Source organism: Haemorhous mexicanus, chromosome 3 (assembly GCF_027477595.1).
Source record: "Haemorhous mexicanus isolate bHaeMex1 chromosome 3, bHaeMex1.pri, whole genome shotgun sequence".
NCBI lineage: Eukaryota > Metazoa > Chordata > Aves > Passeriformes > Fringillidae > Haemorhous > Haemorhous mexicanus.
The window spans coordinates 84597557-84613079 of record NC_082343.1 but is presented as its reverse complement, the minus strand read 5'-3'; the positions used below and the strand labels follow the sequence as shown (position 1 = coordinate 84613079).

The 15523-nt window shown below is 42.4% G+C and overlaps 1 protein-coding gene across 1 annotated transcript; it reads left to right on the top strand.

The window, feature by feature from the left end:
- Positions 1 to 651: 651 nt before the first annotated feature.
- TPBG (trophoblast glycoprotein) lies at positions 652 to 5684 on the top strand. The gene is made up of 3 exons (XM_059843304.1): positions 652 to 905; positions 1043 to 1177; positions 1586 to 5684. The coding sequence occupies exons 1-3, from the start codon at positions 652 to 654 to the stop codon at positions 2859 to 2861; spliced, it is 1665 nt and encodes a 554-aa protein (XP_059699287.1). The 3' UTR covers positions 2862 to 5684.
- Positions 5685 to 15523: the final 9839 nt, after the last annotated feature.

Here is a 15523-nt window from a genome sequence, read left to right as displayed (position 1 = left end):
ACAGAAGGATAAGGAAAGCCCAAAGGAGTCATCGCCTGAAAACTTTCTGTTTCACATTGCTGAAACTGGTTATTTGCATACACTGGTGGATCTTTTGTGTTAATTAGGTGTTATTTCATTATCTGAATCACTTTCTAGGGACCAGTGGCCAAATACAGCCCACATGGCAGCTCACACCATTCTCGACTTCCTCAAATACCCCCTCTGTATGGTAAGGTAAGGGAGTTACTTGGTTGCAAACCAGACTTTGTTACACCCGGTAGTTCAGCCCTGCCAGGACGGTTCCGGGACAGCCGGCGACTGAAACATTTTACACGCAGACAGGTACCTACAGGCTTTTCCTCGTCATAATAAAGTTTAAATCTCAATCTTGAACTGTAGATTTGCAGGTTCATTTCTTTTCTTAAAAATCACTACTATTATATATTTTAGGACCTCTGGTGGGTTTAAGTGTAGTTTTGTTGTTATTTTGGTTTGTGAAGCTTGTTTGTTTGGGGGTGGGGTTTTTTGTTTTTTGGTTTGGTTTTTTTTTTTTATTTTGCTTTAGCTTTGGAGCTCACTCGGTGTATTTTGCGGCTGCTGTTGCTCCCTCCTCTCCCGAAACACGATGCCTGGGTAGGCGGGCGGGGGCAGTGGCCGCCAGCAGCCGGCATGGCACCCCGGCGCTCGAAACCCGCCGGGATTCCCCATCCTGCCGCCGGCCTTAACGCGCCCATCGTGGAAATCGCGGGGAACGGCGCCCAGCAGCCGCGGCGGGGCAGGCACAAGTACGGCGCTGCGAGGCGGGGAGCGGAGCGCGGGGCTCTCCCTTCCAGAGGCGGGCGGGACCCGCTCCGCGGCCAGCGAGCCGAGCAGAAGCTCCGCATGGCGCGGCTGCACATGGCGCGGCCGCGCTCGGCGGCAAGGTGAGTCTCCGGCAGCACCACCTGGGCCGGGGGACGCGGGCACGGGACGCCGAGCGGACGTCCGGCAGCGGCGGCCGAGCTGGAGCGCGGGGGCGGCGGGCGGGAACCGGGCGGGGCGCGGGCGGTGGCTCCCCCTGACCGGGCGGCGCTTGGTTTTTCCTGCCAGCGGAGGCAGGGCCAGGCGCGGCGAGGGTGGGCGCGGAGTTGGCGACAGGGCTGGGGGCAGTCGGCGGCGAGCTGCGGCGGAGTTTGTTGTGTACGCGGGGCGGGAGGTGAGGGACGGGGTCCGGAACCGCGCTCGGCTCCGCTGCGCTCCGCGGTGGGTTTTGGGGGAGGGAGTTCGTAGCGGCCGCGGAGCGGAGGGAAAGAGCCCCGGGGCAGGGACGGCGGGTGGGGAGTCGCGGGACACGGTGGGCGGTGGCGGGTCAGACCCTCCTCTTCCCCTCCGTACTACGCCGGTGGAGTCGACGGCCGGGTGGGAAGGTGGCGGCGTGAGCTGGAAGTGGGCGAAAACTTGTTCCTCCGCGTGTTCTCCCGCTCTTCCGCGGGGCCGGGGCAATCCGGGAGAGCCGCGTATCGGGGGCGGGGGACGAGACGCGGGCCGAGGGAGGGGGGTGGGCGCGGGCAAGAGGAGCCGCGCCGCCCCGCCGCTGCCGTCTCCCTTTCCTCCCCTGCCGCAGGTCTCGCTGCGGGAAGCGGAGCGGAGCCAGCCCCCGAGGGGAAAAGCCTGCCCCCGACGAAAGGGCTGCCCGGAGCCGGCCCCCGCCTCGCCGCGCCGCCCGGAGCCGGAGGCTCCCGGAGGGAAAAGTTGCGTGCGGGGTCGGGCCGGGCGTGATGCCGGGGCGCGGCGCGCTCTGCCTGGGGCTGCTGCTGCCCGTCCTGCTGGGCAGCGGCTCGGCGCAGCCCGGAGGCTGCCCGGCCCTCTGCGAGTGTTCGGAGCCGGCCAGGACGGTGAAGTGCGTGAACAAGAACCTGACGGCGGTGCCCCCCGACCTGCCGCCCTACGTGCGCAGCCTCTTCATCACCGGCAACCCCCTGACCGACCTGCCGGCCGGCGCCTTCCCCGCCCAGCGCCTGCCCGACCTCGCTTCCCTCAACCTCAGTGGCAACCACCTGCGGACCGTGGAGGCCGGCTCCCTCGCCCTGCCCGCTCTGCGGCAGCTGGACCTCAGCGGGAACGCGCTGGTCTCCTTCAGCCCGCAGGCCTTCGGGGAGGGCGGCAGCCCGCTGGAGGAGCTGGCCCTCCGCGGGGCCCTGCGCGACCACGGCGTCCTGCTCAGCCTGGCCGCCCTGCTGCAGTCGGGGGCCCTGCGCAACCTCAGCCGCCTGGAGCTGGCCGACAACGGGCTGCTGCTGCTGCCCGCCGGCATGTTCGCTGCCCTGCCGGCCCTGCGGCAGCTGGACCTCAGCAACAACTCCCTGGTGAGCCTGCGAAATGTCTCTTTCCAGGGACTGGGCCAGCTGCAGAGCCTCAACCTCAGCGATAACTCCCTGGGTGTGCTGTGGAACAGCACCCTGGCCCAGTTCCGCAGCCTGCCCGCGCTCCGGCACATCGTCCTGCACCACAACACCTGGGTCTGTGACTGTACCATCGAGGACCTGGTGGCCTGGCTTAAAGAGAGTGACCAGGTGGAGGGCAAAGAAGCCCTGACCTGTGCCTCCCCTGACAAGATGCTGGGCAAAGCCCTGCTGAAGATCAATGGCTCGGACCTGAACTGCTCCGTGCCCATAGACCTGCCTTCCCAGCTACAGACTTCATACGTCTTCCTGGGGATAGTCTTGGCTCTCATTGGGGCCATATTCCTCCTAGTTTTGTACTTGAACCGAAAAGGAATCAAAAAGTGGATGCACAACATCAGAGATGCCTGTAGGGATCACATGGAGGGCTACCACTACAGATACGAGATCAATGCAGACCCCAGGTTAACAAACCTCAGCTCCAACTCGGATGTCTGACAAAATGCCCCGGATGCAGGGCAGTGCAAAGTACCTATGCATGAAGAGTAGACTTATGCTTTACCCCTGTGCTTGCTTCCATCTCCCCTGAAAAGTCTCAGACACGCTTGTAACTTGAGGGGGATATGCCTCCCTGTGATGTCAAGTTAATTTTTGTTTTGAGACACTGGACTGCTGAGCATGGCGTTCAGCTGTGTGTAGGAAACAAGCTGCTACTTATTTTCCTCCTTACCTGTCTGCACTTGTGGTAAATTTTTTCTCAAGATGTCAAAAGAAAAAAAGGATTCTTTCTGATGATCCAAAGCCACCAGAGTTTATAAAACGTTTACTGATGCAGATGCCATTCAACAAAAGCTGCCTCAACTTTTTTGGGAAAAAAAATGTTATGTTCCTCTGTGCCAGTTTTGATCTTGTATATCTGAATTGAGATGCGATGATTACGTTTCATAGACTATCTTGAGATTTTAAAAACCAAACAAACTCCTTTTAACAGCTCTTCAGAAGGAAATCAAATAGCAAGCATGCACAAATACTGTATAGTTTTACATGTTAGGAAATTTATGATCTCAGTAAGTCTCTTACTATTTTGTAGTTATTTTTGATTGCAGTTTACGTGACTTGACAGAATTTTTTATACCTGCTGCATCTAAACTCCATCTAAACTCAGTCTGAACTGTTAAATTCAATAAACAGTCTTACAAGAACTGTCGTGTTTCCTGTTCAATGCGAGAAGTATGGACATCTAAGAATGTGAATAGCGCTATAGTCTCTGAATTAATAGCCCTGAAGTAGTAATATGAATAAAGGTTTATACAAATGTGTAGCTTAGAGCCATAAATGTTTGACAACTTTGTGATGTATGCTAGGAGAATTACACTGAGCTTAATTACACTGAGAATTAAACGACAGGAGCAGTTTCACTTGGCACAAACCCCTCAGACTGCTCTCTGAAAGCACCTGCATAATGTCAAGACAGATGCTAGGGTCTGCCTTCATTGGAAGGTACAAGCTAATAGAATTTTCATAAGGTCTTCTCTACCGAATTAAAAAAAATGAAAAAACAAAAATAACCAAATTAAATTTTGGAGTACGTAAGCTAAAGAACATTTTACCTGAATGGAATGGCCTATTACAAGAAACCATACTTATGGGTCCTGAACTAAATTAAATGCAGCTCAATCGTGTGGTCAGGAAGCTCTAGGCTTTTGCATCACTACAGCATTTATTATATTGCTGTTTCCTTTTTAAGGTCTTGGTACTGGTGAGGTTCTGTAGCGATCCACATCCAGTAACTTGATGGAACTTTACATTTATCTTAATGCATTTAACAGGTGCACTTCAGTATGGTATGTTGCTTGCTACTTGCTTGGGAATGCATTTTCTTGTAAATAGATAAAGCATGCAAAAGAACCCTTCAGAATACCTGATTTAAGATGTAACTCTGACCACATATAGAAATGTTAGCAAGAACCTTGCAGTGGCTGCCAATCATTAGTGCACTTTTTCTAATATATTTATGGTTTTTTAATGAAAAAAAAATACACCACCTGTAAAAGTGTGATGTGACTTGATATATATCAGTTTATCTGTGGAGCTTTTTCCATGGTCACTGTTACTTGAAGCTCTTGAGCATCTCTCAAATTTTACTAATTGCTGGCTAATTCCTTTTGCTTTTGAAAGAATAGATGTATACATTTGGTAAGAGCTCAAATATAAAATAGTCTTTAAAGTATCAGAAGAAATATAATCTATTTTGGGCATCAGTATTATTCAAAAGTTTTTCTCATCTTGCGACTTCAGACAAAGCAAGTAGCACAATTTGCTTTTGATTAATTTTCTTCTGCTTTAAATTTGATTTGTTTATCAGCAGTGATTTTTTATGTACTTATGTGCATTTACCCTTAAAAGTAAACAAAGAATGGATATTAAGTACAACTATTGTTTTGTAAATCAGTATATTTTGCAATTAATGTGGAATAAGTGATAGCATATTTTCCTGCTGTAATTTAAATGTATGAGCAATATCTGGTTAACAGCATATTAATTAAACTTGTCAATTCTTACAAAGCAGGCTGCCCGTCTGAATATTAGCTGCCCATATTTTAAGGATAGTGTGAAAACCCCCGTGTGAAGAACTATTACTGTTGCCACTATGCAAACCCTTCATACTTGGTACACATCAGATAGGTTATGTAAGAAGCTAGAATTTACAGTAGCTACGCAGTGTGCTTTGCTCTATCCGTTCTCCTGGAGATTATCAACTTACACTTACCTGTACAGTGCCAAGAGGAGCGGAGCATCATCCTTGCTTAAGATGCTCCTGTAATATAATAGATAAAATATGTGCAAACCAAGCCATTTCTTGGGCAATTTCCTGAGTTTTGTTAACAGATTCTTTAAAGTAACTACAGTAAAAGCAATTATCTGTGATGTGTTAATGTAATGGCCGTGCATTTGTAGAGCTGTGTAAGGACAGGCAACGACTTTAATTGCAGTCTCTCACCAGTGGAGCGAGTATTTGTATAGTGGGCAAGTGTAACTGTTGTTGCTGTTACTACACATATTATTCTAAAGATTATTATTACTATTATTTTTGTATCTTAGTCAATGTATTAGAAATTTATTAGAGATCTGGTGACAGCTATTTCAAAATAATTTTTGTCATTTGCTTACATGTGTATTTATTAGGATGTAACATTTAGCATGTGTCGGTGTTGTGTTGGATGATGTTCCCCTACAGTGTTTGACCAACAGTGAATGCTTTGGTGTTTTGTACAATGCATTATTTGATCTTAAATTCCCTTCCATAAACAGTGCTTGAAATTTGTTTTGCTTTTCTTTTACAAAATAATTAACAGTGGTACTCAGATGACACATAAAACTTCCCACACCACTCCAGAACATGGCTAAAAATGAAACACTTAAAAAATAATTTGTTTCAACGTTCTTCTGAAGCTCATTTTATAATCCTACTCTGCTTTGACACCTGAGATTCCAATTGACTACTTCCAGTTGACTATTTCCAGAGCAGCTTATTCATTCATTCTTTGATAAAACACATGTAGTTGTAAATACCTCTAAAATGTGTTTTGTATACATAAATCCCCTCAGTTCTGTGTGACATAGTTGTCGCTGAAAAACATCCAGACTCTAAAGTAGTGGGTTGATCTTCATGAAAGGCTGCTCAGCTAAGAAGCAGAAAGGATCATTTTTCCAAGGTTTAGCTGCTTTGTTAAAGCTAGTTTTAGTTGTAACAATGCTATATTTTTTTTAGAAAAATAGCACAAGGAATTGACATAGTTTTAATATATTTTATTAAAACGCTTTGGATAAGTGATGTTGCTAGGTAAAAAAATTCCCCAAGTCCTCCTTCAACCTAGGTAGCTTTAAACTAGATAATTTTTATTTTGCTAAGCCATAATATTGCCAGTAATTCTGACATCCAGAAAGTGGTTTGAAGTTTTGCAACAACTGCTTTAAATCTTTTCACTCAGGGTAATTTACTTTTTAAGCACTGGTGACAGTCCCCAGTGACATGGCAGCAAACAGAGCAGTCTGTTCAGACCCGCATTCGCTTGTTGACTGAGATGTCACTGAAAACAGGCATGGCAAATTATTCAAAATATGACTGTGCTAGGATCTCAACTCTCATTATTCTTCTAGCATTTTCCCTGTGGTATACTCCAGTCTTTCTGCATCTGCATAATTTCTTTTTTGCCTCATTTTCTCAAGAAATCCATTAAAAAGAGTACCATGAATCTGCACAGGTAGAGAAATCAGTCTGACTGCACCAATATTTTGAGGTTTATCATCTTTATTTCTCTTTAAGCCTTAATGTGGAAAAGAGCCTTTGTCAAAGTGGACAGAATGAAAATTTGATACGCACTTTTTCTTTCTCTTTAGCAGCTGAATGTTCAAGAAGAATCATTCATTCTCAGCATATGATGAAGGAAAATAGCATTTGGTAAGAAAAATGTTTTGGTTTCAAGCTTCCAAATGACATTTATATTCTGTGAGAGAAAGTGGAAGGGAGAAGCTTGTAAAGGAAACAGAGGTATCTCTTCGTAATGGGTCAGCACTGGAAGTCACAATGCTATGGATAGGAACAATTCCTGATTGAATCTATCCATTATGTTCTGGTCATTTTTATAGGTTCAGCTCAAATTTCTTCCTGTTGCTATAAATAGAAACATTTTGTTAACAAGTGGCATCCCATCTTACAATATTTGCTGTGCAGGTGTTTCCACTGTGAGTTTCTTGTGGAATATAACAGAAGATTGAAGTTAATTCGGTGCCTGCTGTTTTTATAATGACCAGATCAGGCTCATAACTTAATAATTTTTTTTTTTTTTTTTTTTTTGCAAATATGCTGCTTACAAGGGGAAAAGACCTTGGCTTGAAATCAAACAATAAAAGCCCAAAAAAAAAAAAACCAGGGGAGATAGAAAGCAGAACATTTGGAGAGTGCAGCATTTATCAAATACTTCACTCAGAAAAGAGGCAAACCACGTGGGAGCTGAGGGTCCTTTGGTGATACAGAAGTAAGTGTACTCTGTTAGCTTCCTAAGTCAATACAGCAGTAGCAGAAAAGTGATGCTTTATACCAACACAATAAACCTAACAGCACTTCTCTCCCACATTGGAAAAAACCCTACCAAGCCTTTAGAAGGAAGAATACAGGTTTGCAGTTTATGTCCTTAAAAAGGACTTTCACTTTCTCAACTGTGTTACAATTTATGTGTTGTCACATCCTTGGAAAACCTTGCTATGCCAGAAGTCATCTGTTGCGTAGGCAAAGCTTGAAATCAGTCTTTGCATTCCCAATGTTAGCCTAAATAGAAAAAGCAAACTATTAAGGAAATTAAACCAGTACTTTAGACAGCATATCTATGGTATAGTTAATAATTTAATATTTGCAATTTTCAAAGTATTCATTAGATAGCTTTTCCTATCTGATGGTAGGCTAGCAGAAAAACAGATTTGTGTTTCTAGTAATTATGCATGAAAGCATCTGAATAAATTAGCAATATTTCAGTACATACGGTGATGAAAATGCTAGAAATCTCGTGTTCTAGAATGTTTCACTGTTATAAAAATGTTAGATGTGCAAGAAACATCTGTAACTTTCTGATTGAAGTTTGGTTTCCTAATTGAAAAATATTCTTGAGGAAAACCCCAATAAAATATTTACCAGATTGCTTATACATGTTATATGTTCACCCTGTTTATTTTATTACTATAAATCCTTACAGATATTGAGTTATTTACTAAAAGTAGTTATATTCCTTTTAGCCCAAATTGATGGTTGGGCTATGAATTTGCATGATAGAATAATGAAAAAGCAAGGATCATAGTGTTGGCCTCATTGATTTACTTAGAAAGAAATTTGGCCAGTGAATATAAGAGATTGTGCTATTACAGACATAATTTGATACTTTTTTGGTTAGAATATATGTGGTATTAATTTTCCAGGTTAGGTGCCAATTCTAAATTTAACAGGAATGTATTTTTGTCTTCTTCGTTACCAGATCAGACTGTGTTTTAAAGTCTTCAAATACATATTTACATAGTGAAATATAAAGGCACTGCTATTACTGATGGAACTATAAAGGAAAAATGCTGCTGGAACAGAGAGAACAGGTGAAAACCAGAGGGGTACAAAAAAGCATTCAGTTGACAAACTTTTATACCTGCAACTTCTTTTAATGAAATTGTTTATATTGTAACCTCATGGAAATCCAAGGAAAGAATGGCCATTTATCTTCTCATATTTAGCTAATACAGATGTCCAACTTTTTATTAGGTAGGAACAATTTTTTGGGCTTGTCCCAGGAGCAAGAGCTGATAACTTAGTTTTGTGTCTAAATTGTTTGCTATTATTTTTTGCTCATTCTTAGAACAGCTAACACAGAAGGATGTTTGGCTTTGCACATGGTAGATTGATCTGACCTAAGTTTTATCACAGAACTGAACTGTCGTAGTATCTGGCCACAGTCTGCTTCAGGTATTCCATTTGTTCCGGTAGAAATTCCCTTCTGTGCCATAGCCCAGGGTAGGTTTGTGTGATGTCATGGGCATGTATACAATAAAGAATTCCTTTGCCAAATGGTCATTATCAAAAATCAAATAGACGTTTCAACATAATTCACTGTGTATTTCATCAAGTAATGGTAGTGAAATAGCAAAATAAGAAAAAACAACATTTATTACCAGAATGCTGTAAGCAGTCATGAACTAACACCACATTTAAGTAATTTAAGCTGCTTCTGAAGATGGAAAAAGAAAAGAAGAAGCTATTTCATTAACAGTTTTCTTCTTCAGGTAGGTGTCTTCATTAATTCTTATTAATAGCTCATGAACAAGCAATAACTGAATCCTGCAGATAGTTACACATTTAAATACATTTCAGTCAGGGGATTTACCCTACTGATTTTCTAGTTCCATCTTTGCAGAGGTGAGTGCTTTAGTCAGCCTGGAGGGGACTAAGAACTCTTAAACATTAGAAAGCAAGAATTTTTCTTTTACATGTACACAGAAGCATTTTGCATACACACGCATACATGCATAAATATATTTACATAATGTAAAATTAGAAGAGACAGAAGAGAAGTAAACTCCAAGGCACACCATCTCCTGTCCAACATTCTGTTGGCTAGCTTAGGGGCCTTTTTTTTTTCCCACAGATTGGAAAGGGGACCTAAGTTCCTAAAGGGAGTGGGTTATGCCTATGAGAAGCACAAAAGTCATAATTCATGCTGCTGCACACCTACTGTGACCATTAGCAGCAAGTTAACAAAAACTGATACTGAGTGGTCAAGATTTTCCAAGTGGCTGCAGTCTGGGGTTCTGCTTTCAAAGTAGCTTAAAGGGGCTTCATTTCCAAAAGTTCTTGAATGCCTTTTGGAAAATTACACTTGTTTTCTTTTTAAGGTAAATTGAACAAAATGCAGAAAAAACAATTTTCAATATGAAAAGCTGTATGTCTGGTATACACTTGAGAGAAAATATAAATACTTAGTTGTAAGAACTCCTGAAATTCCCAAGTCTTTGCTCTCTCTGTAATTTCTCAAATTGAGATCTCCGTAGCACCATCTATCCAGAATATCTTTCCTCTTCTCTAGCTTATTTAATCATCCCTTAACCAGATTAATTTTATCCATCACCTTTGTGACCAAATTTGATTACTTCACATTGGTAAGCAAAGGTAGAACTCCTAGGAAATAAGTAATGCATAAAATCAAATACTCAATATTTATCACCAAGTAGATTACTATTAATGTTATATTTGTTGACAGTCTTTCATTCAAGTTTTCCCTTTTGCTGTTAGTCCCTTTATGTTTAGCTTTTCAACATACTAAAAAGTTCTGTGGTAGCCCAGAGGAACTCTCTGATTCCAATTTCCAGTGACGAACAAGGAGATCTTATTTTGAGACGATAGTCTTGAAAAAAACTTGTGGAAACAGTGCTTGGACTTTTCTGACAGGATAGTAAAATATCACCGAAAATAGCTCAGCTAACATATTCTTCATTTGTCAGAAATGCTACATGTGCAGAAAGGGCTGGAATGCTGAATTTGTGATGCTGATGTAGATGCTGCTTAATGAGCCAGTGAGGTTTCTGTTACAGTAGCTTGTGCTACCTCTGCTCTGATTTCTCCTCCCTACAGCTCCACACACACTCTGATGTGCTCCAACAGGACTCGGATGAGTTTAGGACATGCATTCAGCAGATTGTGGTAATTTGTTTATATCATTAATCATATGTGAAGTCCCTTTATTTCAAGCACATAAAGAAATATATTCTAGTACTTGTAATTTTTAACATAGAAAAAACTAGCTGACATACGCCTGGTTTCATAACTTATCTGTAAATACAAAAAAAATATGCTCTGAATTTGAGTTTGAGAGGAACAGAAGTCTTTCAGCAAGCTCGAGTGTAAATTCTGCAGTATTTCCAATTTAATCCAGGAAATGATGACACGGAAATTTATTGCAAGCAGAGAAATAACTTGTTCTTCATCACAGTTATGCGGACTATGCCTTTTTCATGAAGCAGTGCAAGGTGTTTTTTTTTCTCCTAGGTTTCCAGGGAGACAATCACAATCCAGCAGGGGTTACTGTTGTTCTTAATAAAGCTCTCTAGATTTTGTAGTTTTAGCAATTTTTCTGATCAAAATCACAGAGATAGCAGATAGGATTTGATAAATGACACTGAGTAACGTGAATTGAAGTGACCTATTTCAAACACACGCACATGATGCAGTGGTGCACCAGCTTAGAGTAGATGGTGCTAGTGCTTTCACCAGCTAAAATCATTTTCCCTGGCAGGAAAGGACTCAAAACTTGAGTATTAGTCACTGTAGAGAGCTATACAAACTGTGCTTAGCATTTAGCAGTTGATACGGAATATAGTATATCCAAAAGGTTTCTTATATAGGTGTGAAGCATCATGTCCAGTTCTGGGGTTTTTTGTGTACAAGTTCTATACTAATTCACAATCTGTAAGTCTGCCCTGTGGTTTAGAAGGAAAATTGAAGTAAACAAGAACTGGTTGATGTAAATCAAATTAATAGACAAAAATCTCATCTCTCAAAATAATAATAGTTACTGATCTTATTGTTGATGAGAATTCAAGAAAGGTTGGTCCCAGAAATATATTTGCCTCACATATTTATTTATCGTTACATATTCAACAGTGAAAACACATAAATTTGCAGAGGTTTTGTTCAGTACAAGGAGATCAATGTACTATCGTACATCTGTTGGCTAGCTTAGGGATGCTGCTGAGGACCTTCCCAGTATTATTTTCCATTATTCTGCCATGTGAAAGGAAGAAGTAGAAAAGGGAAAACCTTCAACAGAACAAACTGTTTAAGAAAGGAAGGTGGTAGAGCCAAAAATCTCCTGTAATGACTGTCCTTTTTATACTTACTGGAGAAGGATGTGGCAGCAATAGTGGTGCAGTAGTAGAAGATAGTAGGGTTTCTTTCCTAAGTTTAAGGTTATTTAGGTTTATTCAGGGTTTTGTGTTGTTAGAGCCAGAGCTAATTCGTGCATTAACATTTAATCTAGGTCATCAGAAAGTACCAGTGCCAGAATGTGCTATACATTTTCTTCCCGTAGTTTTTACACAGCACTCTGTGCCTTCCAGTAATGCATGAAGCGCTTGCTGTTCTCTCCTTCCCTCCCAAGGGAAGTGTGTACACTGGCTGAGGGATGCTGTATGCACTGTCTTGCCTTATGTTTCTGAGAGAAGGCATAAGCAAAGGAAAGCATCTTGCACTTAAAGGTGGCTTTGCTTTATGATATTACCTAATTCCCGGATGAGTAAGTTCCTTTGCAAAGCCTGCTGCTTGGAGAAAGTTTTGTCTCCCATGCAATAAGCCTTTTGTCTACTTTAGAAAAAAATGTTAGGTACATTCTTCTCCTCTTTAATTTAGTCCTAGAAGTTCATCTTTCCAAAGGAATATGATAAATACTCTTAAAATTATGTTTTGCATCAGGTAATAGAAGGTCAGCTGTGCATAAACTCAGTACCATGATGGAAACAACAGGAAAATGATTGCTTAGAAACAGTGAATAAATGAGTAAAGATCCTACCAATTAAATAAGTTTTTAAAGTATGTCATAATAAATAAACTCCCTCCCTAAGGATCCTGCGAAGCTCCTAAATGTGGGCATCATAGTAACCTGTGAACTTTCTTGTCTCCCCTCTTCCTTTTTTTTTCCTCTCCTCTCCTCTCCTCTCCTCTCCTCTCCTCTCCTCTCCTCTCCTCTCCTCTCCTCTCCTCTCCTCTCCTCTCCTCTCCTCTCCTCTCCTCTCCTCTCCTCTCCTCTCCTCTCCTCTCCTCTCCTCTCCTCTCCTCTCCTCTCCTCTCCTCTCCTCTCCTCTCCTCTCCTCTCCTCTCCTCTCCTCTCCTCTCCTCTCCTCTCCTCTCCTCTCCTCTCCTCTCCTCTCCTCTCCTCTCCTCTCCTCTCCTCTCCTCTCCTCTCCTCTCCTCTCCTCTCCTCTCCTCTCCTCTCCTCTCCTCTCCTCTCCTCCTGTAGCCTGCGTTGTTCTGACTGAGGAGTGTCCACACATCCAGATAAAAGGACATGAATGTCATCCTCTTACATTCCTGATAAACAATATTTGCAGCTCACAGTTGGTTTTAATGTCTTTTCTACATCAGCCAAAATTTAGCATGTACTGATCTGAGCTTTGCAGTTAAGTGAGTGAAGAATACAAGGTAAATTGGAGATGCACATGCCACTTGGTCAGCTTGTGAATTGGTCTAACTATCTTTAAAGGATAAGGGGAAACATGTCCATACCATTTTGCTCTTCATATCTTCACCTCATAATGACACAAATAATAAAATACATTTTTTGCATTTTCAGTATTTTTATGTACATGCATATATATATATATATATGTATATATACACACATGCACATTTATATAGTACATTTTAGAATTCTTGCATATTTGATATTTACAAAAACACATGTTTCTTATATACAGGCCATGCTATTCTTGCTGGAACACAATATTTCAGTTTTAACTTGTGCAGGCTTTTGCAAATAATGCTAATTGAAAGCTATTTATATTTCGTTCACTTTTTTAGATAAAAGAAATAGAGTCTACTAGTTTAGAATAATTATTGCAGTAAGTTTTGCAATAAACACTTTTGATAACAGGAATGATAGTTCAGGCTAGCATGGCAATTTTTAGCATCTATTAAGTCTTCTGAGTAGCTTGGAATTCTGTAACTTGTAAAACAGTCAGACAGAAGCTTATCCTGGGTGAATAGTTTAGCACAAAATACTCCCTTGCCTTCACTTTGTTTTTATTGCTCCTTCAGCATGAGGATGCTGCCAATATTTTGACACTTTTTTTCTCCTTAAAATCTGCATCTCTCTGACGGTATGCCTTCAGAGAAAAAGAGCAAGGGACTGGGATATTCTTGAATTTTCTTGTCAAAACACCGACAGGATAATTACCAAGAGATGATACAATTTGTCAACGGGAGAGGGGGTGTTTGTGCATTGTGAGAGAGTGTCACTATGGCAGGCACATTGTGCAGGTGTCACATCCTGCTTCTCTAACATGAAAGGGTCTCCATCTTCAAATGGGATGGGGGAGAAAGGGCACTTTTGTGAAAGGTGGTGTAAGATCCAATGTTGCTTTTGTCCTGGATTGTTCATTTTCTGGGTTCTAAAGGAAAGAGGCTTCCCATTATGGCAACACCTCACAGGTCTGCAGACCCATTGTAGTGAAGGAGGTCATGTGGGGCATCATGTGAGGGCTCTTTGGTCTTCCTGCATTTGGTCTCTCTACTCTGCCAGTAATCCTTTTGTGGCCACTTATCCTGGCTGGGTGGCTGTTTTGTACTGGCAAAGAGACATAAACCAAGCTGATTACAGGGGAGGACTAGACCTCCATCCTTATTCCAAAATCACAAAAATGTGTGATCCGCAGTGTGACCTGGGGCACTCCAACAAGGAAAAAAGGAGCTTGAGAGGTATTTCCTTAAGGTCTGGAGATAAATTGTTCTTGGCAGAGATAATTTAGATTTGCTTGGGGAGGCAGAGTTCTAGCAGTGACAGGAAAATGTCCTAAGGTGTAATATGTGCTAGGTACTCAAGCAGCTCTCTTTAGCCCATCAGTTGCCAGTTTCCCATTAGCACAAAGTAGTAACAGAGAGGGCTGCCTTTGAAAAAGGGAGGGGAAAAACAGGGTACTTACCCTGATTTCATTTGAAACTTTATTTTTACTGGTGGATAATGCAAAGCAGAACTTGTGATAGTGCAAAAATGAGGAATTTGTGGAGGTCAAAGTTATGACTCAACAATAAAGTATTTTGAAGGAGGAATAGGTAAGTGTTCTGCCTACACTAGGAACAGTATTTTAAGAAACATGCCATCAGAGAATCATAGAATCATTAAGGTTGGAAAAGACCTCCAAGGTCATCAAGTCCAGCTTTTGACCAAACACCACCATGCCAACTAAACCATAGCACTGTGTGCCATGTCCAGTTTTATCCTAAATATTTTCAGGGATGGTGACTACAGCTGCCCTGGGCAATCCATTCCAATGCTTGATGACACTTGCAGTCAAGAAATTCTTCTTCATGTCCAACCTGAATCTGCCCTAGCATGGCTTGAGGCCATTTCCTCTTGTCCTGTTGCTGGTTCCCTGGGAGAAAAGGCTGACCTCTGCCTGACTGCACGCTCCTTTCAGAGGGTTAAACAGAATTATAAGGTCACCCATGAACCTTCTGTTCTCCAGGCCAAACACACCCAGTTTCCTCAGCCACTTCTCATAGGATATGCACTCCAGACCCTTCTCCAACTCTGTTGCCCTTCTCTGGACACCAGCCCCTCAATGTCCTTCTTGTAGTAAAGGGGACCAGCGCTGGACACAGCACCTGAGGTGTGGCATCACCATTGCAGAGTACAGGGGCATAATCACTCCCCTGGTCCTGCTGGCCACACTATTGCTGATACAGGCCAGAATGCCATTTGCCTTCTTGGCCACCTAGGGACATTTTTTTGATGATTTTTTTGAGTAGGGCACACCTGTAGGGCACACTCTGCTCTGTATTTCCATACTGCCTGGTACACTTTTTCACTATTCTCTGTCAGGAGCATCCAAATGCTACTAGAAATAAATAATGGTAA

Coding starts and splice junctions, on each gene's coding strand:
- TPBG (XM_059843304.1), top strand. CDS start 652: ATGGCACCCCGGCGCTCGAAACCCGCCGGGATTCCCCATCCTGCCGCC. Junction 906..1,042: donor CGGCCGCGCTCGGCGGCAAG/GTGAGTCTCCGG, acceptor TGGCTCCCCCTG/ACCGGGCGGCGCTTGGTTTT. Junction 1,178..1,585: donor TTGTGTACGCGGGGCGGGAG/GTGAGGGACGGG, acceptor CCCCTGCCGCAG/GTCTCGCTGCGGGAAGCGGA.